Source organism: Giraffa tippelskirchi, chromosome 3 (assembly GCF_054371585.1).
Source record: "Giraffa tippelskirchi isolate mGirTip1 chromosome 3, T2T-mGirTip1v1.2.pri, whole genome shotgun sequence".
Classification (NCBI taxonomy): domain Eukaryota; kingdom Metazoa; phylum Chordata; class Mammalia; order Artiodactyla; family Giraffidae; genus Giraffa; species Giraffa tippelskirchi.
Window position 1 is genome coordinate 50705942 of NC_137277.1, and position 27257 is coordinate 50733198.

Here is a 27257-nt window from a genome sequence, read left to right on the forward strand (position 1 = left end):
ATAAGAAAAGTTACTGGCCTTCCCACCTTTTAAAGCATTATGACTCTTGTCTTTTTTGTTTGTTTTTGTAGCACAAGTCCACCTTACTGTTGTGTGGATTTATATTCACTTCGTACTGGGGAGATGGTCAAGTCCATTCAGTTTAAAACGCCTATCTATGATCTCCATTGCAACAAAAGGTAAGCAGTTTTTCATGTGTTTCTTATACAAGATAGCATGTAGCAATATTCTAAAGTAACTTCATTTTAAATGCGTTTTAGTTTTGAAAACTTGTAACTTTTTCCTGATTATTTCTAAACCTTGGACTTTGGGAGAAATACAAATTCTGATTAATTTTAATATATCCTTAATCAGAAATATCTTATTTACACTGAATAACAGTTGTCTGAGTTTTCTTCCTCCCTCAGTCCTTTCCTTCCTTCTTTCCTTTCTTTCTTCCTTCCTGTTTTTCCTCCCTCCCTCTCTTCTTTGGTTCTTGTGTTGGGAAATTCTGCAGTCATTTTAAGTGACAGGTTGTATAAATCCATTTTATGTTTAATTACATGACTTGAGCCAGCAGTAGAAACTTTTAGTAAATAGCCAGCAGTTTATTGATCTCATACATTCTTAATGAAGATAGGTTCATTTGATTTATAATGAATTAAAATATTATAAAAAAAAAGTAAAATTTTATTTTGAGGTGTAGTTCTCCTATCCCTTTTTTTCCTCTAATCTTGTCTGTCTTGATCATATTAAGGATGTTGTGGTTATATTTTTATATCTAAGAAGCAGATGTTTCTAGCTTAGATGTTATAAGATGTGTTTGATTTTTAAAAATTGCTATGGTAGATACTGATTTAACTTATTTATGATTCAGTTTATAGAATTTCACATTAACATTTGCTTTTGTCATTTTTTTCCCTCTAATTTTAGGATCCTTGTCGTAGTATTGCAGGAGAAAATTGCTGCCTTTGATAGCTGTACTTTCACAAAAAAATTTTTTGTCACAAGTATGTATCAACTTGATTTATTTCCTATTATAGGCCTTGAGTTTATATTATTTACTTGATAGAATCAGCAGACTAATTGGAATCATAACATCAATATTTCATGCTTCTTCAATTACTGTATTTCTCTGTTTCTGTGGATGCCTTATTTAGTAATATAATTTTATGGTATATGTGTTCAACCCACAGCATGTTTTCTTCATGTTATTGTAGATGCTTTGTTGTATACTCAGCTTTTCCTTGTGTATTCTCCTTGAGTAGTTGTGACTAATTTAGATCTGTGTAACTATGTTGTTAAATTATTTAATTAGCATAACATACTTGTGGATATAACTGTATTATCATTCATGAAGGGAAGTGTGTCAGTCTTTCACTCTTTCTTTCCCTGATCTCTCATAACTCTGCCTGGATTTGCAGAAATAAGCCCAGATTCTGGATCCAAATACACACACACACACAGATAGACACACACACAGACACACACACACAGAGACACACACACACATGTAGGGCAGTCCAGCAGGCTAGAAATTCCGAGTGCTGACTGAGTCTGTAGGAAGTCTGGAGTTAGATTTTTTTTTTTTAAATACAGTCTAGTGAAGCAATAGTTTTCCCTCATTTACATTTTAACGTCTAACACTCACCATCAAAGCTATAGCTGTTTTTTCAGAGACTCTGTTATATGTATGCTGCAGGAATAGTTCTTTTGGAACAGAGCTCAATTTTGTTATGTATAGGGAATCCCAGTCATACTACTGCATCTCCTGAATTTACTATACACTTATTTAACAGATGTTTATCCGTCTATTAAGCCCTGGTAGTAGACATTATTCCTTTCTAATAAGAGCTCATGTTCTTGATAATACCTTGTAGTCTGTATGTAATTGCATGGATTATATAATATATACTATATAAGTGAGTGAGTGAAGTCGCTCAGTCGTGTCCGACTCTTTGCGACCCCATGGACTGTAGCCCACCAGGCTCTTCCATCCATGTGATTCTCCAGGCAAGAATACTGAAGTGGGTTGCCATTTCCTTCTCCAGGAGATCTTCCCGACCCAGGGATTGAACCCAGGTCTTCCACATTGGAGGCAGACGCTTTAACCTCTGAGCCACCAGGGAAGCCATATACTATATAAAATAATACATAATAATTCATTGTAACATATAGTTTATTATTTTGTAGCCTATGAAGAATACAGTATACATCTCATCTCCTTAATCTTGTAGTCATTTCTCTCAGAGATCTACAGAGATAATAATAGAGATCATGTTCATTGAGATATTTTTTGTTTTATGACAAGGTCTAATGTACACCGTTTACCAATTTACATTAGTATCTCCAGCACCTAAGACATTAGCTGGCAATGTAGGCTCTCATTAAATATTTCTTGAATGATGAATACATTGACCTACTTATCAGTCAGTTATATTGTGCTGATCAGAAATTTACTGATGTCTTAATAATTATTAAATATAGATTCCTAGAAAGGATCTTTTATTATTTTATCTATAAATTAAAAGTTTTAGGGGAGCATAGATCTGTTACTAACATCTTCATTCACAAATGGTATATACACATAATATAGTAAGCTTTGAATATTACATGGTCTGTTTTAGCATATTAATTCTTTGTTCCTAAACCTTATGCATTAATATGTTACTTTATAATTATGTCACTCATTGTTAAAATTAAAACAAGTAGAGAAATAGAGGAATCATGTATAAATCTTTCCATTTCTTCCAAGTTTGTGGGCTACAGAGGAATAATTTAGAACAGAATATGAATATTTCAGCCAGATTAAGATGTCAGTTTTTCCTGAGCATTTGTCTTTACATCTTATCAATACTTTTCTGTTGTTTATCATTGATTAAAGATAGATATGCTTTGACTTCTGAAAAGTTAGATATCTCTATTGTGAGTCCATTTTAATTTTATACTTATGGCTAGCTCTTGGTGCATCTGCTGAGTATTAAATTGGGGAGAACTCAATAATTGTTTGTTAAGATAGTTTATTTAAATGACAATGTATGTTTTGAAATTTAAGCCTTAGTTAAACACTGTGCCTACTGCATTTTGTATGTTGAAAGTAATATTACACTTGCCAGTAGACATCAGTTTCCTTCTTTGTAATAAATGCTAGGGTACGAAGTCAGTTGTCACAGTGACTAGAGAGAAATTAATATATGTAAATAAGTTAATAATGGAGAGTTCAGTCAGTTCAGGTCAGTCACTTAGTCATGTCTGACTCTTTGCGATCCCATGGACTGCAGCACGCCAGGCTTCCCTGTCCATCACCAACTCCTGGAGCTTGCTCAAACTCATGTCCATCGAGTCGGTGATGCCATCCAACCATCTCATCCTCTCTCGTCTGCTTCTCCTCCTGCCTTCAATCTTTCCCAGCATCAGAGTCTTTTCCAGTGAGTCAGTTCTTCGCATCAGGTGGCCAAAGTATTGGAGTTTCAGCTTCAGCATCAGTCCTTCCAATGAATATACTGGTTTCCTTTAGAATAGACTGGTTGGATCTCCTTGCAGTCCAAGGGACTCTCCAGCGTCTTTTCCAGCACCACAGTTCAATAGCATTCCAAATTTATGCTGGTTTTTTTTTAGTGGATAAGTGAACTATATACATTTTTCATTGATTAGTTTAATACCCACTATAGAATTTTAAAAGAAAAAATTAAACTTTATAATAAAGAGATAGTTAAAATAATTAGATTTGTGTGTTTCATAGTTAGATTCAAAGGACGTGGGCTTTGTAACAATTTTAATACATTAGAATCAGTAGGCTTTTCACAGTACTCTGTTTAATTGGAGAAAATGTGCAAAATTTATCATAGTAATTTTTAAACTTAGATGGTCTAATTGAATTTTGCATATAATCATGTACATATAGCCTGTATCTTTAATTGTATATATCTACATATGAGTGAAATTTGTTTCAAATAACATGTGTCTGTTATTTACTAATGAGTGATGGAAATGTATAAGGATCTATAAATAAGATTTAAACAAAATCCTACCTCACTGTAGGCTATAGTTACAATTTAAAAAAAAAAAAAGTTTTGTTTTTGCACATTAATGATATTTTCAGCTTTTCTGGGGGAGTGTTTTGCAGTCTGAGATTTTACAGTAGGAGAGTTTGTTTTTGGAATATCCTTGTTTGGGTCATCTTACAGCAAATACGTAAAGCTCTTGAATCAGTTGGCAGGATCAATATAGAACCTGGCACATTAAAGAAATTCCATATTTTCATGAGGTTTTACTGTACTTTCTCAATTAAACCATTTATAGTAGAAGTAAGAGGAAAAATACCTTTAAGCAGAAAAAGATAGAGTATAATATGTATTCTTTTTCTTACTTGAAATCATGCAGTTCTTGTAGAAAGGTGAATTTTTAGTCACTTTTGATTTTCAGTAAGTTTGCATATTTGATAAACATAGTCATTTAGTGATATGGCAAAATATTGTATTTTATTAAATTACTAAAGTCATAGATTTACTATTTCATTTTCTTTGAATGTTATTTTTTTTTCAAGGTTTTATTTCAGGAAATATATACAATTGTTTAAAGACAGTAGTATAATGAACCACCATGTACTTATGATCTGGTTTCAATAAGTACCAACTTGTGGACAATCTTTTTCATTTATACCCTTCCCAAATTATTTCGAAGCATATCCCTGACATACAATTTTATCTATCATCTGTGTTTAAATGATAAGAATTTCCTGAATCATTATTTCTGTGTTGCCAAATGATCAAGTAACTTGTCTGTTAAAGTGAGGTCTTTTGATTTGAACAAAGGCCATACTTGATTTAACTCTGGTCAACAAGTGTAAACTTGTGCATCCCTTCCAACTGAACTCCAAAGGTTTTTGAGATAGATAAACCTTCTTTACCAAAATCCAGTGTCCTCGCTACATCTTTTATTTCTACAATCCATTTTCATGCCGCTTATGCTACATTTACTTTGACCTACTCATGAATCTCAGTTCTTTGGAGATGCTTTGTTGCTTTGCTTCCCTGCCTGAAATGGCCTTTTCACTATATCTGTCTCCCCATAGTGACTTAATCCCATGTGTCTTTCTAGCCCCAGTGTGCATATTAGTTCTTATATGAAGTATTTCTTGATCCCCTTAGTTTAAAGTAGCCTTTTCTCCTAAATCCCCAAAGATAGCAATTCCCAAATCTGTTTGCAGAACAGTAGACCTTCAACATGCTGTGTAAATCAGGATGCCCTGGTAAAACAGACTTAGGAAATGCTGGCTTCTGTTGGAGGATACCAGTGGTGATTAACATTTTAATCTGTTTAAATTTATTTACTGCATTTCAGTATTTCCCAGATTTATCTGATTAGAGATCTCTTTTGTTACCCAGTACCCTTTGGGAATGCTCTTATAGTATAATCTCTCTCTCTGTCAAGACACTTACCTTCTGTTTTATTGTATGTGTTTCCTATCTACTCCTTCTTTCTTTGACACCCTATAGTAATCTTCTTGAGAACAAAGTTGTGCATCTTGATTTGGTTTAAGAAAATAAGGTCCATCATGCAAGGTAAAATATATCCATTATGTTCTAGCTAACTTAAAAATATTTTTGATGCTTATTTTTGCTCCTTGTAATATGAAAACATTTATCACAACTATTTCAAGTTTCGAAGCGTCAGTGGTTCTTTACCAGGATGTTTAGTTAGCCAAAATGGTTGAGGACGTAGTGCAACTCTGTCAAAAGTGATCAGGTGAGAAGGAAAATTATTCATAGATCAGTACTCGTCTCTAGAGAAAGTGATACAAGTTTGAGCTAGGAATTATAAATTTAGCGAGTATTTAAAGGAATGACTATATGAATGCATATATGAATGAAGTTTCTCCCTCTGGTTGGAGTAAGAACAAAACTTTTTTAAAGTATGAATTTATTTGAAAATTTTTATCTTTGTAATGATCAGCTCTTGAGTCTCTCTCCCGTATCTGGAGTATTGCTTCCCCTTTCAGGAATAGGAGCTTCTGTTTTATGAGCCTTTGTTGTTGTTTTAGTCTCTTAAGCTGTGTCCGACTCTTTTGCAACCTCCTGGACTGTAGCCCGCCAGGCTCCTCTGTCTATGGGATTTCCCAGGCAAGAATACCAGAGTGGATTGCCGTTTCCTTCTCCAGGGGATCTTCCCGACTCAGGAATTGAACCCATGTCTCCTGCATTAGCAGGCAGATTCTTTACCACTGAACCACCTGGGAAGCCCTTATAAGACTTTAGGAAACACAAAATATCAATTGATTTTTATAAAGATGAATGGGAGACTGAGATGTTATTACTCTTTCTTAATGCTTTTATTCTTTTTATTTAGTTAATGTTTTTTTAGAATCTTTGTTACATAGTCCTAAATGCTTCCCTCTGTATTGCTGGACCGCTGAACAAGTATTATTAAAGTATTAGTTGAACAAGTGTTATTAAACTGTTAGTCTCCCTTGTATTCCATGAATTGTTCATGATAGGAAGAAGAGAAGTGGAAGGATCACCAGATTTTTTAGTGTTGCAGTCAAGTGCTTTTTAAGTGGCATGCAGCTTATAAGTAAGTCCTGGTCAAGCAGGGTGGAGCCTCCAGTAGTGAATTTTCAATTATTTTGGATCCATTAGGATTATTATGTCTTCTGTTTGTGAAATTTCTCTTGTGGTTTGAAGATGCCATGAAGTCTATTTAGTCTGTTTAGTTGCTCAGTTGTGTTCGACTCTTTGCAACCCCGTGGACTGTAGCCCACCAGGCTCCTCTGTCCATAGAATTCTCCAGGCAAGAATCTGGAGTGGTGGATGTCTTTAAATCTGAAATGTATGTTAAGTGTTGGAAAATGGGGTAGTGTAAGAGTACAGTTGACATTTCTTGGTGATAAATGAGGGATATAAATGTAATAAATTGTGTACTAAAACCTGAACGGCAGGCAGATGCTTTACCATCTGAGCCATCAGGGAAGCCCCAACTAGTTGTCAGAATGCAGAATGCTGCATAACCTAAGGGGGTGTGAGAAGGGGCTTTGGGGATCCTATAATATCCTGTCTTTTTTGTTTTGAGTACTGCTTATGTGTTTGTATTTGTTTACTTGGTTGACTTGGGTACTTCTTTATATCATATTTAAGTATGTATTGTAGTTTACATGAAAAAAAAAGACTTCAGAAAGCGTCAAAAACGACAAAAGTTTGTGATTTCTCTCCTCACACTCCGATTGCTATTTATTGTAGCATTTTATAACAGATCCCCCCAAACCTTTCATCTCAAATACTCTGGCCAGTAGTAGTTATATACCTCATTTCATACTTCCATTAAGAAGTGTTGCACTCTTGGTTACATGTTATTTTCTTTACTTGAAAACCCTGTAGACCAGATTTATTTGAGTAATGTTAGGTTCGTAAGATTGATGATATTTGACATGTGTTTGTCTGAAGAAATTTAGCTTCTTTTCTTTGAAATGCAACTGCACCTTAAGAAATTTTTATCAATATTTTGAGCAGAATTGAGTAAGACTTAATATTTAAAATCAAGGAACAAATGGAGCCATTTTCTGACTTTAAAGAAGCTTGTTTTCCCCCAATTTTTGCAGTTTCCGCTCTCCCCCATTCCTTTAAGCAGACTGAAACTTTTGGCAAGTCGAAAGAAGCATGGTATAGGTTATATGTATTTCTCCGAATTTGGGTTGTTCATGCTTGTAAGCCAGGATATAGGGCCTGGGGGACAGGTGAGCTGATGGGCATACTTAGAATAGCATTTGTAGTAGTCCATTTGCCTGTGCCATGTAGTCCTCTCCCCCCACCCCCATTGACTGGTTTCTAGTTCTTAAAGAACTAGTACTAAAGCCCATGTAGAGTGACAAATTCTTAATCAGGATATTGTTTTGTTCATGCAAGCATTTAATTTCTCGAAGAGTTTGAAAAGCTCTTGTGTGATACAATCGTGATTGCCTGAGTTGGGTATGAATACAATGATGAGTCTGTAAAATAAGTAGACACAACTGTGTTCATCAGAGAAAGCATCATGGGAATTTGTGCCAAAGGTTGGAAGGGTCAGCTAAAGAAAGCCGATAAAGAGCTGGAAGGGGAATGCAGCCAATGTGATGAGAAAGGAGACGCCTTTGTATTTGGCTCAACAGAAAAGGTGGCCTTGAACAGCTGTCTGATGTGGAAATCCAAAACCCACGTATGATTAAGAAAACAAAAGACAAAGACTGATAGATGTCATTAGCAGTCATTTCCAGTGTGCTTAAATTTAAACTCAGATACGAAGTCTCCAGAGAGACCAAAGGATTGTGTAGTAAGTAACTGTTTCCATTGGCTTCTGTTTTTGCTTTGAGGAGGAAAATTTATTCCTTACAATCCTATTGTTATTTCTTAGTGTTAGAATGTGTATTCTTCATTTATGTTAGTGGTGAATAATAAATAAGGAATGTATTTAAAGGATCTTTAAAATGCAAAATTATTTTTAATTTTGAGAAGAGGAGCCTTTCTTTTTATGCTTCTAAGGAAGCTTGTAACTTCGGTAAGGAGAGATTGGCAAGTTAATGTGGCATCTAAGCCCAGTTCAAGTTAAAACTCTGTTCTTTTGGGTTCCCATCAATATACGAAAGACTAGGCTACCATGATGTTTTTGTAGCCCAGGCAGGTGTGCAGTATGAAGTGGACCCTCAACACATGTGCCATGAAATCGCATGGCTTCCCTGTTCTGTACGCATATTAATAACTCTCACCCATTGAGCCTTTCAATGGCATTACTGTTTCATATACATAACAAATAAAGCAAAAATAAAATCAAGTTTTAAATTCAAAGCTCATGGAATCTTAAGAGGGTCATTAATCAGCAGTAAGATGGTCAAATAAATCTCTGAAGTGGCATTTAATATTTTATGTCCTTATATGTCTTTCTGGAGAGGTTTCTATAGTCCTTTCTGAACTTCATTCAGTGTATGGTCTTTTGTGACTTTGTGTCCTTCACTGAACATAGTAGAATATTACATTTTTAGAGTGGTTTTACGTTTGCAGCAAAATTGGGCAGATGGCACAGACATTTCCCATATGCCCTCAGCTCCACACATGCGTAGTCTCCCCTATTGTCAGCGTTCCTCACCAGAGTAGTGTGTTTGTTGCACTTGATGAACCTACATTGACACATAATTATCACTCAAGTCCATTGTTTATCTTAGGACCCATTCTTGGTATTGTACATCACTGGGCTTTGATAAATGTATGATGACATATATGGTTTCCCAGGTGGCCCCAGTGGTAAAGAATCCTCCTGCTAATGCAGGAGAGACAAGAGATGTGGGTTCGATCCCTTGGTCAGGAAGATCCCTTGGAGGAGGAAAATGGCAACCCACTGCAGACTCTGGCCTGGAAAATTCCATGGACAGAGGAGCCTGGCAGGCTGTAGTCCATGGGGTTGCAGAGTCAGACACGACTGAACACCCATGTGTGTATGCATATTGCTGTATATCCATCATTGTAATATCATGCAGGATATTTTCACTGTCTTAAAAATCTTTTGTGCTCTGCCTGTTCATCTCTGCCCTCCCTAACCCCCACCCCAGCAACCATTGGATTTCCTAGAATGTCATATAGATGGAATCATAGTATATAGCCTTCTCAGATTGGCTTATTTCATTTAATAATATCAAGTTTCCTTCATGTTGCTACCTAACTTTAGGATTTACTATAAAACTACAATAATCAAGACAGTGTGGTATTGGCAAAAGGACAGATAAATAGATCAACAGAACAGAATAGAAAGCCCAGAAATAAATATTTGATGAAGGAGCAAAGGTAGCATAATAGAGCAGAGATAGTCTCTTCAGCAGATGGTGCTGAACAACTGGACATTCATAGGCATGAAACTGAATCTAGACACAAGACTATTCATCCTTCACAATAATTAACTCAAAAAGAATCACAGACCTAAATGTAATGGGCTCAGATGGTAAAGAATCTATCTGCAATACAGGAGACCCAGGTTCGATCTTTGGGTTGGGAAGATCCCATGGAGAAGGGAGTGGCAACCCACTCCAGTGTTCTTGCCTGAGAATCCCATGGACAGAGTAGCCTGGCCGGCTACAGTCCATAGGGTGGCAATGAGTCGGACATGACTGAGCACGCTTGCACAAGGAAGCACTGCGTGTGGTTATGAAGATTTACCATGGTTTTGTTCCAAGCTTTAGCTTTAGTCTTTGATTCATTTCCGTTTTGTATGCAGTGTGATGTCAGGGTTCAATTTCATTTGTTTGCATGTGGATATGCAGTTGGCCCATCATCATTTGTTGAAAGGACTATTCTTGCCTCATTGACTTGTCTTGGTAGACTTGTTGAAAGTCAGTTGATCATAAATGCAGACATCTGTTTTTTTCCAAAAAGGTGTGAAATCTTTTGAGTTGTTCTTTTCAAGGAAAATAAAGCAGGGTGTTACAGAGAGTAGTTAAATCCTTTGTATTTCAAAATGAGTTCAGGCTTTCTCTCCACTAGGGCCCCTATTCTGCAAGAACGCCATGTAAAATTGCATCAGTCTCATCAGTCTTTTAGTTATGGAATCACCTTCATGTAGCAGGGCTTTTTGTGGATCTTACCTTTATTTAAATTTGTAAAGTTGAGGTTTTTTTAATATCCAGTTCTCTTTTACTTTGTTCACAAACATTGTAAACTTCTTAGAATTAGTCCTAGTATTGTAGAGATTTAGGTGGTGGTGGTGGTTGTTTTTTCCCTTCACTTGTTTTCAGAGTTTAGCTGGAGGCAATGGTTAATGTTTAAAGGCGTCATGCTTATAAAGTTGGGATAGTGCTGAGAGGCTGGTGGTCTGCTGATTCTAGCTGTAAAGTGTATTTTGGAGAGCAGAAAAACAATTTGCTTTCATTCCAGTACACTCTTAATTCTTGAGGTCCACTGGCTTTCTAAAAACATTGACTCAAAAAGTGAAATGAAGAATTGTAAACTACATTTTCCTTAGTATTCTTTAGTATTTGGAAAGCAAATATATTTATTAGGATCTGTTGAGGCAAAACTGTTATCAGAACTAAGTTAGATGGTGGCTCAGACAGTAAAGAATCCACCTGCAATGCAGGAGACATGGGTTCAATTCCTGGGTTGAGAAGATCCTCTGGAGGAGAGCATAGCAACCCACTCCAGTATTCTTACCTGGAGAATCCCCATGGACCAAGGAGCCTGGTGAGCTACAGTCCCAGGGGTTGCAAAGAATTGGACATGACTGAGCAACTAAGCACATGTTGACTTTAAAATTCAAGAGATTAGTCACCTCTAATGTAATGCCACAATTCACAGGTATTTATTTCTGGTTTTCATTTGGTTCTTTTTTTACATTACATTTTAAAGGGGGAAATTTTCTTAGAGACCATGTTTATGTTCTTTTCTCCAGTTCTGAAAGTGTATGTGGAATATGTATATTTGTTGTTTAGTCACTAAGTTGTGTCTGACTCTTTGCGACGCCATGAACTGTAGCCTGCCAGCCTCCTCTGTCCATGGGACTTTTCAGGCAAGAATACTGGAGTGGGTTGCCATTTTCCTTCTCCAGTGGATCTTCCCGACTCAGGGATCGAACCCACGTCTCCTATATTGGCAGGCAGATGAAGTACATTTTGGTATGAATTAGATGGGAGTGTAATAATGAAATCTACTATGGAAATACTGTGTGATATATTTGTTAAAGTATGTTGTCTTGTATTATATTGTGTACTAAGTCACTCAGCCGTGTCTGAGTCTTTGCAGCCCTTTGGATTGTAGCCCACCAGGATACTTTGTCCATGGGATTTTTCAGGCAAGAATACTGGAGTGGGTTGTCATTTTCCTCTTCCAGGGGATTTTCCTGACCCAGGGATTGAACCCACATCTCCTGTGTCTCCTGCATTGCAGGTGGGTTGTTTACCCACTGAGCCAACAAAAAAGTCCTTTTTTCTATGTATATGTCCATAATATGCATTCAGTGGTTATAGTAACATCACAGTTACCCAGAAGCTGATTTTTCAGAAATCCAAAGTATTCCAAACACCATCCTTTTAACTCTGAAATACACAGAAAAAGTCTCTTTGAACAGTGAGCAGCAAATTAGAAAGCTGGTACCTTATATTTTTATATGACATATGGACTTTCTCTTAGGATCATACCAGTGGTTAGGACTCCATGCTTTCACTGGTGAGGGCCCAGATTCAATCCCTCATCAGGGAATCAAGATCCCACAAGCTGCTCAATGTAGCCAAAAAAAAAAAGAGAGAAAAGTAAACTCAAAATTGATGGAGTTGAAGGAGCTGAAATGAAAACTAAAGGGTTCCAGAAACAACAGTGAGTTGTGCTTCTCTAGTGGTTGTGAAAACAACAGCATTATCAGTTCAGAAATTGCTTCTCAAAAGCCTTCCTGAATTCAGGGAAGCACAAATGTACAATTAAGGAAGATTTCTGTTAAAAAAAAAAATGGCTTTAAAATGAACGCAGAAAGCCTAACCTAAAGAGTAGCCAAGCACACTATTTGAAGAATTTTCTTCAGTAGATGACTTTTTTTTTTTTTGCCAATGTGTCTTATAAATATTAAGGTTGGTTAATATTTAGGTACATTGTTTAATTTATTCAGCATGTTTATTAAGCTATTTGTCAGATATTATCTGAGGCAGTAGAGATTCAGCTGTGAACAAAAAACACAAATGCTTGATTTTTATCAAGTGGGAGGAAGATAGAAAATCAAGCAAAAAGATAGTAAGTATATTACTGAACATATAAATTATTTTTATTTTTGACAGTACAAGTCAAAGTAGTTAATTATTGTTCATGCTTTGATAGCTCTCTTCCTCTCAGGATCAGTACTAGACTGAGACTTTCTACTGGGTAAGATATTTTCAGGTGTGCTGTTCATGCTATTCCAATTATGCTGTTTTTTCCAGTTACGCTCATGTGTTTCATGCAGTTTGGCTATTTTTTTTTTGCTGTGGTAAGAAAGGTTATTTTTTTATAAAAACCTATCTGTCTCATTATATTAATTTAGATTCCAAATGGAGACCCAAACTATGAAGTAGATAACCTCAGTTTGATCTTCTAGTGCCCAACATTTTTGGCACCAGGGACCAGTTTCATGGAAGCCAATTTTTCCACCAACTGGGGGGAGGGGATAGTTTCAGGATGATTTAAGGACATTACATTTATTGTGCACTTTATTTCTATTATTATTACATCAACTCTACCTCAGATCATCAGGCATTAGAATCCTGGAGGTTGGAGGCCCTTGCTCTAGTGTATATTTTAGAGAAAAGTATTTGTGAAATATTAATGAGATACTTGTGGAATGATAGACCTAAAATTCTTTAGGTTAGGCTTTTTGTGTTTGATTCTCCAGTCTCCTTTGAGTAGTCCTTTAAAAGCAGTTCTGTGAGACACTGAAGGATTGTTTTGTGTAGTTGACAGATGAGGGCATTCTGCCCAGAGACCTTATTGGAGTAGTCAGGAGGGGAGATGAGAGCCTCATGGATGACAGATACCACTTACTTGACTGAATTGTGCTGTGTCTTGTTCAGTGGAGCTCAGGAAGATGGCATTGGTGTTTCCATAATGTGGGTGTCCACTGTCAGGAATATGGGATTAATTTTTTTAAGGAAGAGAACGGCAAAATAATCCTTTCTACCAGTTTGTTATTGGCTTGGCTGAAAGCAAGAAGAATGAAGTTGGGTGCTTAAAGGAAATGCTCAGGATTATGTAAATTAGTTCCCCAGCATCTACTCATGCATCCTTTGTGGATTTCTTCTCTCCATTGACCCCACACCTAAGTTACTTCTTCTACCTCCTTCCTCCCATATTTTTGTCATTTCATTTTAGGTGTACATTTTCCTTTTCTTTGCCCTTAAATTCCAGTCAGTTGTATACTTTCTCATTCTTCTTCAGATGATTTTGCTAGACTTTTGAAACTGTTGGCTTATTAACTTGATTTACATGGTTCTTCTTGACTTCTCTCTCTTATTCTAGGAATAACTAAAAATGCCCAATTTTTGCGAAAAGCGAATACCAGTTCTTCCCAGATTTGTTTCTTATTGGAACAGAGTCAAAACCCAAAGGAAACTGTAGAGGAGAAAAAAAAAGGAATCTCTTTTAGCTATTAAAATAATAGCTAGGTTATGAGAATTTTATGTGAGATTTGAAAAAAAAAAAGCACTTGATTTTTCTGTTTTTATGACATCAAAATATGATGTACCAACAGAAAATTTATTAAGAAATTTCTTAATATTGCCCTTTGATAAATTTCAGGCTGCTACCCTTGTCCCGGACCCAACATGAATCCTATTGCTCTTGGGAGTCGCTGGCTTGCTTATGCAGAAAACAAGGTAAGCAGAGCCCATGTTGGAATATTTGTTATGGAGCAAGTGTTGAGTTTTCCAAAGGTAATTCACAACCAGTAATGAATGTTTACCTTACTAGTTTGGTTTTGTTTTAATTGGGCAATGCAAAATTGTCCAATAAGCTGTACCCGTGTACTCTCACTCAGCTTGACCTCTAAACCATTTCAGAGTAAGTTGCATGTATCTCAGTGCCTCTAAAATACTTGTTATCAGCCGTTTAATATTGATAAACTACTTTGATTGGTTATACTGTCCCTGTTCCAGTTTTGTCAATTAACCCTATCTTGTCATTTGTAAAAAAGTTCTGGTGCAGAACCTGTGGTGCAGAATCCAGTCTAGGATCAGGTATTATGTTTTGTAGGAGTGTCCCTTTCTTTCTTTGTCTTTTACAAGATTGGTAATTTTGAAGACTGCAACCCTCTGTATATTAAAATAACCTGTATTTTAATAGAATAATTTTTCTTTTGAACTTTTTGATGTTTTCTCTTGATTATAACCGGGTTCTGTATTTCTGGCGGGAACAGTGCATGAGGGTTGTTCGTAATTCCCACAGCATCACATCTGGAGGTACACAATACACATCTGTTCCTTGTTGGTGATGCTAATTTTGTCAGGGTCTTGTCCAATTTCCATACTGAATAATCACTATTTTTGTCCTCTTGTAACCAGTAGATAATTTGGAAAGAGCAGACTTATATCCTACTTTTCATCAAAATCTTAGCCTTACCTAATCTTAGCACCCATCGATGACTCTTGCCTGAATCAGTCTTTCCTACGAGTATTCCAAGTTAATGATTTTCCAGTTCCACTCTCCACCAGTAGGTATTTGGCTCTCTATTATAATCAAGAACTTCCCCATTTTAAAAAAATTTTTCTGTATTTTTGATATGGGCTCATGGATTCCTATTTTTTTCAGTGGTTTTTAATATTTTTCTGTCTGTAATTATTTTGGTTTTCAGATTGTCCCAGAGTCAATCAACAAGAACCTCTTTAGTCTGCTTCTCATGACATTGTGTTGTGGCTTCATCAAAAATAAAAAATATACTCTTTCCTTACTCGGCTATCATAAGACTGTGTCCAGATGCATTTTGTGCTTGCCCTGAGTCCTCATCTGATTTTACTGGTTCTTTTTAAATCGACAGTGATATTAGATACCTGAACTTTGTCCAGTAGACAAGTTCACTGTTACTGGGGTCTTTTTGCTTCTAGATTCTTTCAGTGGACAGAGTTCACAAACATGCATGTTATATACCCACACACACTTCTATATATACACATAAATAGGCAAATATACATAGATGATTATTTGTGCACCCATGTATTCCATATATACATGATACATTCTGGACATGAAGAGTTCACATTGGCATTTCCACAGGATTCTCTCTCTTTGTCCCCCATTTCCTATTTATATATCCTTTGTTTTGGATAGGAGACCATGACATCAGCACATTTTCTTCATCCCTTCAATTCTATAATATAAAAAGTAATTGCAGAATTGCTTGCTCACACTGCTACAAAAATCAAACCAACTAAAAAGAGTTCAGGATTTTTTTGCAATTCTACTTTATTACTTCCTAAGACTGAAGATATAAAATCAAATACCGTGTTCATAGGTTGTTTGAGTTAGTTTGTCCTTTGTCCCTTTTTTTTTGCCTTCCTTCATTGTTGTTACATTGTATTATTCAATTTATGTATTGCGTATCAAATAATACATAATGTATAAATAATGTATATTTGGTAGGTAATTGTGTACCTTTGTTTTTATCTTTGTTTTATTTATATGCTTATATATTTTATCATGTGTTTGATATATATATATATATTTCCCTTTCTTTCCTAAAAGATAACATTTTATATATGTGTGTGTGTGTGTGTGTGTATACATATACATATTCTTTTGTACGCTGCTTTTTTCACTCACCAGTATTTCCTAGAATTTGGGCATGATAAGAGTTTTGCCCTACAGAAATTTCAAATTTATCTTTCATTTTGATGTACCTCAAATATAATTTTTGCAATGGGTCTAAGTTTTAAACAGAGTTCTGGCTTAGTTATATTTATGTAGAAATGCTGACTCAGATTTAGTTGAATTGAAGGGGTAATAGTATAGAAGAATAGAATTGAAGGGGGCTTGTTTTCCTTGATTATTTTAATTAGCCGAGACTGGAAAAAGATGGTAGTTTCTAAGATAATGTCTTTCCTTGCACGTCCTGCAGGAGGCAGCAGAGGGATAATTTTCAAAATTCTTCAAATGTGTATTTGTGAATGAATGAATGAGTGATTGGGTGAATGAGGGAGATTCTTTTCATTAGCTAAAATGAGCACCTTTCAGACTCTCTTTTCCCATGTGTGGAACTATATTTACCAATTACCTGTGATTTGGGAAATACCTCACCACTGTTGTCTTAAGGGATTGTTTCTTTTTAATGTCAGAGATGAAGAAAATTTCAATTTTAAAATAAAAAGTTCACACATTAATTTTTATTGGGTGGGGTGGTTTTAAATTATCTATGGCATTTTTTTTTTATATTTTGGGAGAGGAAGATTCTGATTTCTATAGGCTTTTAATAATTCATATCGTACTGTGGAGTTATTTTAATAGTCTATTGCCATTTTATTAAAAAGTTTTAAGTGTAAAAATATGGCTAATAATTTTTATATTTCCCTTTCTTTTTTTTTTTAAACCTAAATTTAGAAAGTGTAGGGGCAGTGGAGGCTTCAGTCCTGGTTTATTGCTCAACACATGAGAGAATCTTGCATGTGAAACTAGTGATTCATTTTGAAAATTGGCAAGTTACTTATTTACATTAGACATGAATAAGGATATGTCTTTTTCATTCTGATGTTAAAACTAGTGAGCCCTCTGAAGTGGACAGCTACTATATGTGTCATAGTTGATTTATGCATAATTTGTGCCACTTTCCCACAAACACAATCAAAAATGGAAATATGGCACACTCTTTTGTCTGTTTTTTAAAGTTTCCTTTTGCTATCTTTATGTAGGAATTAAAAGGACAAAACCTCCAATTTGTTAGCATGTTAAATATTTAATGTTAGGAAGTCGTAGCTAAGTCCTTTGATTATGTTTCTAAAATTTATTTGTGGAAAGTCTGCCAGATCTCAAATCCTACCATTTCAGTTTATGAATTCTTAAAGACTATTCATCTTGTAATTAAAAATTGTATTTGAGCATGAAACTGCCTGAGTGGCACCGATAGATTATAAAAAGGGGTAAAAGTGTCTCAGCAGGGCTTTTAGCTGTTTGTCGAAAAAGGGCTCATGCAAACATTCCCACCCATCACCATCATTCTGTGTGGTAAATAAGCTCTATCCTAAGAGCCTGTAGAGTTAAACAGTTTAACAGAATGGTCCCTCTCTCTTTCCAGTTGATTCGATGTCATCAGTCCCGTGGTGGAGCCTGTGGAGACAACATTCAGTCTTACACTGCCACAGTCATTAGTGCTGCTAAAGTGAGTAGCCTGGAGTCTCTGGGAGGTTTGATTACGCGGAATAGTTACCACATTTCTCTCCTGAATTGTATTGAGATTGTCCCTTCCCTTTCCACTCACAAGTGTGGAACAAATTTAGGAAGTAAGTCAGAATTATTTTGTCCCCCGAGAATTGGTGCCTAAATGATTAGGTATTTAATATCTTAAGGTTCCTAAATCACACTTTATTTTCTTTTGTAATGATTTTAAGGTTTGCATTTATCCAGTTTAAAATATTTACGTCTGTTTGCTAGGTCGAAGTCTGTAATCTAATTACTTTGGAAAGAAGCTTTGTATATTTTAAGTAGTGACTTCTGGATTCTATTTGTGTGTGTATGTGTGATTTGCATCATTCTACCCATACTGACATCCCTTTGCATTTTTGAACATTTATGAATCTTCTTGACACAAAAAGAATATTACTCATTAAGAAAACTTGAGTGAAAGCCCTGGTGCATTCAAAGGTTCTTTCATGTCACAGAACTGCCCCCCTGCATGTTTGTCAAGTGAGTTCTTTTTGTGTATGCGCAAGGGTTCATTTTGATGATGGCTCGTAAACTTTATGCTGATTATAAGGTATCCTTATAATCACCATTCTTTTGAATTGTGAAGTATACAACAAAACAGTTCTAATAATAGGGATGACATAGTGAATCTAAATGACAGCATGTAATAGAAAGCACAACTATTCAGAAAAGAACAACAGTTTAAAACAAACCACAGGGAGGGCATCAAAGGTCACACTGTTTTATGTAAAACAAATACAGAAATACTTCAAGATTGATCACAAATGCTTCCATGATGGAGTTTGATGAGAGAAGCATTACGTATTTTTCAGTCAAAGGAAAATACTGAATGGCTTTTTGCTTACAGCAGCATATATTAGATTTCAGAATCTTTGTAAGAATGACTTAACTTTTCTCCACTGGGTATGAAAAAGTTATGATGGTTAGCTCAGTGAAGAGAAATCTGAAACAGAGTAAAGGCAGCATCGGTGTTATTTAGTTAATTTACAGTATACCAATGAGATCTAGTTCTCAAGTATTAAATTTCTCTCTGACTTATCTGTGTCACACACTTTGGTCAGGATAGCTCACTGTATTGTTATTCTAAATAATTTTTAGTTGTGTGACCAGGGATAATTTTCCAGCTCTTCTTTGGTATAATTGTGTGTTTGTGTGCCTACTTAAAAGGAAAGTGACCTGCTTCATTCAGAAGCTGTTTAGCTGTTTAACTGTTAGCTGAAAATAGACTTACTGGAATGAGGCTAGACTTGATGTGCTTTGAAAAAAACAAGTTCGAACTCCCTAATTTTCTACACCACAATATTGTGAACTGTGAGGAACACACTCATGTCTTCCACACTGAAACTCTGCAAAATTGTGTTGATGACAGCACCTTAATGGGCCATTAGTCACCAGGCAAATTGGTGTTGATTGCAATTCACTGTTACCTCTGACAAAAGAGAAGTTTCTGCTATTAACTCCTAAATAAAGTGATTACTGTTTAATTTTTGTTTTAACTACTTTACCCTGATTTTAGTGCTTATTCATGTTCTTGCTTATACATTTATAAAATGAAGGAAAAAAATATAGCCATGAAAGCAAAAGTCACTCATTTCTTGCTAGTCTTAACATGTCCTGTCATATATTGTCCCTGTTCTTTTAACTCATATCTAGCTTAAATGTCATGAAATATTTTAAAAACATTTTTCTTATATGTATGTAATCTTTTTCTGTGCATTTATGGATTCCTGAATTAGATAACATGAATATTTTGAGATTTCTTTGAAAATACTGTCAAATTGTTTTCCTAAAATGTTATCAGATCTAGAATGATTCTTCGTTTCACATTCAAAGTGTGGATATTTTATATGGGGAAGATTGGAAAGTTGGGATGATTTTTCCTCCAAATGTAATTTCTTCTAGTAAGTTACTCAGTATTAGAAACTTGTGGGTAAATTAACCTTCTGAGATATAAGCAGTTCCAGTTTTCCATAGTAAGAACATAAACATGACTTCTATAATTAAGCAGTATAGTTTGAAATTTATTATTTTACATTTTTACATGACAATTCCTGTACTTTGTTGTTTAAGTGGGTATAAAAACTTTACTAAGAAAAGTAAAACCTCACAAAAAGATATCTTCAAATCTAGAAACTTTCACCAGAGAATTCTATCTAATGTTTACAGATGAACAATTGCATAGATAAATAACAAAGATTTACTGTTTAGCACAGGGAACTATATTGAATATCTTGTAATAACCTATCATGGAAAATAACCTTAAAAATGTGTATAACTAAATCACTTTGCCATACACCTGAAACTAACACAATATTGTAAATAAACTATACTTCACTTAAAAAAAGAGTAAACAATGGCAATATTGCAAAGACTCATATAGAATAAAAAGATCACATTATGCCTAATCTTGTTTCATAATGCAAGATCACCTTGATGTTGAAACTTAACAAGAGTGTTATGAAAAAGGAAAGCTATTGTCCTATCTTACTGATTGAATCATTAACATAGATATGAAAAATCCTAAATAAGATAATAGCAGAAAAAAATTACACAGAGGGGTAATGTGTCACAATTCACTTTGGATAATTCCACAATACAAGGCTGGTTTATTACTCAGAATCAGTGAGTCTCATTGTCACATTAGCATAATAAAGGAGAAAATGATATAAAGTATCTCAGTCTATGTACCAAAAGGGTTTGATGAAATTGAACATGTGTGTATTGATAAAACATTTTAGGAAATAGTAATAGTCTTTGGTTCTCATGAATTCAATTTTTGTCAAATTGCCCAACTGTTTAAATACAGTAAACATGCTCTGTTTCTGATCATTCCATTATCTGACTCCCTTTTTGTTGTGTTTTTGTTGTTTACTGTTTCTCTTAGTTCCCATTTATGATGTCTTGACTCTCTGTTTGCTAAAATTTATTTAAAAGATCTTTAGAAAAAGTTTTTAGTTTGAGGTGTTATTGGAGTTCTGTGACGCTCTCAGGCTTGGATCATCTTTATCCAATTTCATGGATTAAGAGTACTTAAATTATTTAAATAAAGGTCACCTGAAATAGCTGTGAGATCCTAATTAGTACAAGTTCACTCTTATTTCTGTTGTATGTCTCTTTGTATTTCAACCTGAAGCATGCAGGGAAAGTAGACCCCGTTGGACATGACCACCTCGTTCCTACCACAAGTCTATCGAAAGTACTACTCAGTCTCTTAGCTGTTGTTGTTGAGTCACTAAGTCATGTCCGACTCTTTTGAGAGTCCATGGATTGTAGCCCGCCAGGGTCCTCTGTCCATGGAATTCTCCTTGCAAGAATACTGGAGTGGGTTGCCATGCCCTCCTCCAAAGGATCTTCCCAACCCACAGATCGAACCTGCGTCTCTTGTGTCTCCTGCATTGCAGGTGGATTCTTTGGTGCTGAGCCACTGGGGAAGCCCATTATCCAGTGCATTTAGGCCTAAATACCAGCTCACATAGCTGAATTTCCCTGTTCTCTTGGATTTGGACCTGGTAACTCATCACTATTTTGTTAAATATTCAGCACCTTCAAGCAGAGTTTTAAAGAAAAAACTCTGGTTTTCTTACTTGTTTTCATTGGTAGGATTGATCTGATTTACCTAGCCTATCATTATTGAAAATAGAAAATAAAATTTCTTATTATGATTATTACCATTTGAATAATTTCTAGGTAATATGATATTTGTTGAGCTGTAACATGAAAAAATATTTAAAAGCCATGTGGTATGTGCTCCTTAAGAAAATACTAAATCACTTTTACAAAGTAATCATTGATGTTTTTCTCTCCCTGACGACAGCTTCTTAATGTGGCTTCATAGAGGTTACCTCTTTGTTATATAGAAGGATTAATTATTAAACTTTTAATTCTTTTTGATGTCTCACATTACAAGTGTAAATATAAATTGTATTAATTGTATATGTGCTTGGATTGTTTTCAAGGAAATAATCTTTTTTTCCCCCTGGATTTTCAAATAGCACTTAAAATTCATCCTTCCAAATAATTTATTTGACTTTCTTTATAAAGAATATAATAATAATAAATTCTCTGAGGTCATGTTGAAAGAAAAATTTTAATATTGAAATTGTTCAAATTGGATTATTTTGAAACATTTATTAAATCTTGGTCCATATATTCTAGTTACCCTGTAACTGTCCTATTTGAGTTTTCCTTTTAATGTGTTTTAACCCCAGCGTGGTGAATTGATTTAATAAAAATGCCTCTGCTTTCTCTGTTATCTGATAACTTCTTGGGACAACTAACAGCTTTTGTGAGAGCAGCACCATTAGTCCTAATGGATAAGGAGGACAACTGATACGGCCTGAGAAAGGTTAAAGATGACTAGTGACCTTTGGCAAACTTCTGTGCAATAGAACAGAATAAGTACCATGCTCATTTGAAGTTTTGGTCACAGTAGATTATCTGACACATACATTATAGTCTTAGGTTCAGCGCTTTACAGTCCAGATTAGTTCTGTGAATATTCTTGTAATAATCTTCAGATAGTGAGGATAGTAGTGCTCATTGATATGTGTAATTCTAACATGGAAACAAACTTCTTCCCAAGGTAAAGGTCCTTACTAATGTAGAAAGCTTTCAGTACTTCTCTTTTACACCCTAAGACCTTATTTTGAAAGTTAATGAACTATGAGAGTACTATCCTGTCACTTACTATACAAATTACAGATTTGAGGCTGTTAGATTTGGGCTTTAGATTTTGGCCCACCAATAAGAAGGTGCCACCAGTAGCCCTAAGTTTTTTTGGGGGGGAGGGAGAAACATCATTAACTCCTCCTGTAATACTTTATTCACCTTTGACTATGAAATGTACTACTCTGTTTTCCCCCTCTTTCTGGAGTTTTTTCCCAGTTCTCTTGTATTAACTGTTCCCTTTATCTTGTGGTTTGCTTTGTGTACATTACTTTCCACTTTCTGTGTGCTCCAGTTATTTTAGTTTTATTCCTTTTCATTGGTATAAGAGCATAAAATAATAAGCTCAAGGGCAAATGGGGAGGATATACAATCAAAGACTTTAAACCTGAAAGGCATTCCTTTGATAAAGGGGAAAGCTCCGTTGAAGTGGGAGCATCTCCATTAGCATTAATGGAGTGAGGACATCAGCTGAGGCATCTCAGAGGTTAATCAGGCTTCCTGGCCAGTTTTTGACATCAATACACTGTGGCGCCTGGTTTTGTTGGTCCTTTGGAGGCTCTCTTGACAACACTCTAACAGACTTTGTGTAAGTCATTTCTTGTGAATTATTGAAACAAATGTTTGGCTGCTAATTGAAGAACACTAATGTGTTTTCTAATCACTGGAGTTTGAGTTTTTAGCACTAAACAAAACTGTTACAATTGATTTGTGGCTTTTTCTTGGTTTCAGTCAGCTGTAAGTTATATCATTTTGCTTGAATTCTGCAAATGGCTTTGCTGGTCATTTTATTTAAGTATTTATTAGGAAACACTATGATAGTCTTTATTTTTCCTTTTTTCCTTCCCAGTATACATTTGTGTTCTGAATTCATGAAGTGTGAGATCACAAGTAGTATCAGGAATAGATTACAGGGCAATACTGGATAGTGGTTTGGAGCAAGTCCTGGTTTTGAGTTCTGGCTTTGTTATTGACTGGCTGTTTGAACTGCCATTTTCCTTAACTTCTGTATCCTCAATTTTCTCGTCTATAAACCCAAGGTGTTTGAGGAAATCTATCCAGATCTTTTTTTGTTAAAGAGCCTTGACCAATTCCGAGTTCGTAATAAAGGTTCCGTGGAACATATTAATAGCTACAGTAAAATAATACATATATTTTGTGTGTTTCCTTTTTTTAAGTTCCATCTGATTGTTGCTTAAATTGCATTTAGGCCTTTATAAACAACCTTCTTTGCCTATCATTTATAAATTAATATTTGATATGCTGTGTAAGCAATATACTTTTTAAAATTTAGATATAGCATATGTCAGAACATAGGTCCATAATTATTTTAAAAGAGGAAGTCACATTATTGAAAATTAATTTTAAGTATCTTAATAAAAACTTTTCCTCACAATATGAGGATGTGTCTATTATATTGTACATAATTTTTGATATGTCCATGTAGACTGGACAGCTTATTTTGGCTTTAATGATTAGAGTTAATGTATATGAATCACACAGTTTTCTCTTTGTTTTTGCTTTTTTCCCTTTCAGAGAAAAGGAAAAACTCCCATTACTTCACATGATTGTTTGTCAATGGTTATGAGAATAATCAGATGAAATTCACATAAAAGAAAACATACACGAGTTAGTTTTTTTATCTATTTGTTTTGAATGAAATGGAACTAAAATGTAATTATGAAACATGTCTTTAATTGAAATAATATATTAGAAATATTGCATTAAATTGTTTTCTGTTTCTAGAGAGAAAAGAACCCTTTTAACTGATTTTATGACATTTCATTCATGTAGTAATTGAAGTATCTTAGATGGAGTCTGCATTACCCACATACCAAATCTTGATGTACAGTATTATATAGCATCATATTATAGATTTAGTTGAGAATCAAAGATATTTTCACATATGGATTCTATCTGTATCTTAGTCTTTTTTATGCTAAAAAGTAGACTGAAAATCAGGTGTATACAGTTTAAAAAAAAAATAGAACATAACATAGTTCCTGTTAATATTTCACATATTTTAAGTTACATGCATTGAGGAGAGGGGGAAATAAATATTTTTAATAAGAATATAATTGTATTCTCATGTGAAACAAACTCTGTAATTATTTACCTATGGCCTAATTCTCATCATGCTGACTTGGGGGTACCTACTGATACCATTCACTCAAACTCATGCCAATTTTCTAACTAAAATGTAAGATTGTATGAAAAGACTGAATTTCTGTGATAGTGCACTGCTACATATGAGCTTATTAGAAAATAAAGAATTTAATGTGAATGATCAAAACACATATTTATGTTTAGAATGCAAGTACTGATGCAAAATGATACATTTACCTTTCATTGTTTAGACACTGAAAACTGGCTTGACGATGGTTGGGAAAGTGGTGACCCAGCTGACAGGCACGCTCCCTTCAGGTGTGACAGAAGATGATGTTGCCATCCATAGTAATTCAAGGCGGAGTCCTCTGGTCCCAGGCATCATCACAGTAATCGACACTGAAACAGTTGGAGAAGGCCAGGTAAGAGTTTGTGATGCCTGTAATGTTCATTTTGTGCAGAGGATGGAGCAACTAAGAATGTCATTTGAGATCAAGATCATGCAAAATGTGTTTGGCCTCGGAGATGTGTTAATTTGGAATTGTAGAAAGTTAAGGTTATTTCAGGTTAGAATTTTGTTTTTTTTCAAAAAAATGAAGAGTAATTATTGTACAACACAGGAAATATAGCCAATATTTTGTAATAATTATAAATGGCATGTGTGTTCCAAGTCTCTTCAGTCATGTCTGTCTCTTTGCGACCATATGTAGCCCTCCAGGTTCCTTTGTCCATGGGACTCTCCAGACAGGAATGCTAGAGTGGGTTGCTGTTTTCTTCTCCAGGGGATCTTCCCAACACAGGACTCTAACCTGCGTCTCTTATGTCTCCTGCATTGGCAGGCAGATTCTTTACCACTAGCACCATCGAGGAAGCCCCATAAATGGCATTGTTGTTGTTGTGCAGTCACTAAGTCGTGTTCTACTCTTTGCAACCCTGTGGACTGTAGCCCACCAGGTTCCTCTGTCCATGGGATTCTCCAGGCAAGAATACTTGAGTGGGTTGCCATTTCCTCCCCTAGGGGATCTTGTGGACCTAGGAATTGAACCCCTGTCTCCTGCATTAGCAGGCAGATTGTTTACCAGTGAGCCACTTGGGAAGCCCACTATAATTGGCAGAGAACCTTTTAAAAAATGATGTTGCTGTTTAGTTGCTAAGTCGTGTTTGACTCTCTTGTGACCCGGTGGACTGTAGCCTGCCTGGCTCCTCTGTCTGTGGAATTTCCCAGGCAAGAATACTGGAGTGGGTTGCCATTTCCTTATCTTGGGAATCTTCCTGACCCAGGGATCAAACTTGCATCTCCTGCTTGACAGACAGATTCTTTATCACTGAGCCACCTGGGAAGTAACATGTTAAAACCTGTTATTTCAAACATTGTTAATGTATCAAACCTGGAGTTAAAATTGAGGTTCCTTAGAATTCTCTTGTTATCTCTTCATCAGGGCATTGTTCCATAAATAAATAATTATATATCTCTTTTATACTGTTTAATACTGTTTCTTTCTTTTTTTTTTAATGACACTTAGTATAAGCTGAATCAGTCTAATTATAACTAATTATGCTTCCCAGGTGGTGCTAGTGGTAAAGAACCCACCTGCCAATGCAGGAGATACAAGAGATGGGGGTTCGATCCCTGAGTTGGGAAGTTCTCTTAGATGAGGGCATGGAACCCACTCCATTATTCTTGCCTGGAGAATTCCATGGACAGGGAAGCCTGGCAGGCTACAGTCCACAGTGTGGCAAAAAGTCAGACACAACTGAAGTGACTTGCATGCACACACGTGGTGGTTATAAATGACAATAATGTTAATGAATTTTATTACAAACTTTATTACTGATACTTCCTGATAAATATGAAAAAATATACAAAAATCTCAAATAATATATTTGAATACATAAATGGTAATAACTTATTATATGTTCAGATAAAAAATAGAATATGTTCAGATAAAAAAATAGATCTCATGTTCATATAAAACAGATTTTTACAGTCTAGGTTTAGAAACATTTAAGAGTGATTATAAACATGGAAAAATGTGCTATGCTTATGTAAGTCTTGCTAGAAATAAACCAGTTTGGTTTTGTTTTTCTCCCCCATGCACTCATAAACAGTATTTTCTTTTGAATCATAGTTATGGATTTTAAAATACATTTCTGAAAGGAAGGTAATTTTAATGGTGTGTGATCTTTGCTGTAAATACACAATCTGAAATTGATTACTAGAATGAGATAGGAGTAGAGCAAGATTTGGAAATAAAATTTATTTTAATTTATATTAAATATATTTATTTAAATATTAAATATAAACATAGAACTTATATTTAATTCTGTTTTCAGAACATAATTATGTGAGCCATTAGAATATTAACCCTAAATATTGCATTTTTTTTTAGAAAATCTGCTTCCAGTATATATGGTTCTGCATCTTGATGAAAGATTACATTTGGCTGGTACTCATATACTAATTCCTATAGTAAGATCAAGTGGCATTTCAAAAGAATACAGACTGTGCTACAGTGAAAAGAAAAAAATCTTTGAAATTCTGGCTATTATTGAATCTGGCTATTATATTTTATTTGAAATCTGAATAATATAATTCTCTGCCTTTCCTATCTTAACTTTGTGGTTAACCAGATA

General features: G+C 35.1%; 1 protein-coding gene across 20 annotated transcripts in view; it reads left to right on the forward strand.

Moving 5' to 3' along the window:
* The window catches only part of BCAS3 (BCAS3 microtubule associated cell migration factor), a 611473-nt gene that overhangs the window by 142640 nt on the left and 441576 nt on the right, over positions 1 to 27257 (forward strand). For 17 of the 20 annotated variants that reach the window (XM_081584989.1, XM_081584991.1, XM_081584990.1 and 14 more), the window contains 5 exons: positions 72 to 179; positions 913 to 989; positions 14244 to 14320; positions 17725 to 17808; positions 24875 to 25045. In XM_081584989.1, the coding sequence (XP_081441115.1) occupies positions 72 to 179; positions 913 to 989; positions 14244 to 14320; positions 17725 to 17808; positions 24875 to 25045 (517 nt within the window). Of the gene's footprint in view, positions 1 to 71; positions 180 to 912; positions 990 to 14243; positions 14321 to 17724; positions 17809 to 24874; positions 25046 to 27013; positions 27071 to 27257 lie in introns of all 20 variants that reach the window. The other 3 variants (XM_081584992.1, XM_081584999.1, XM_081584996.1) reach the window with 1 other exon arrangement.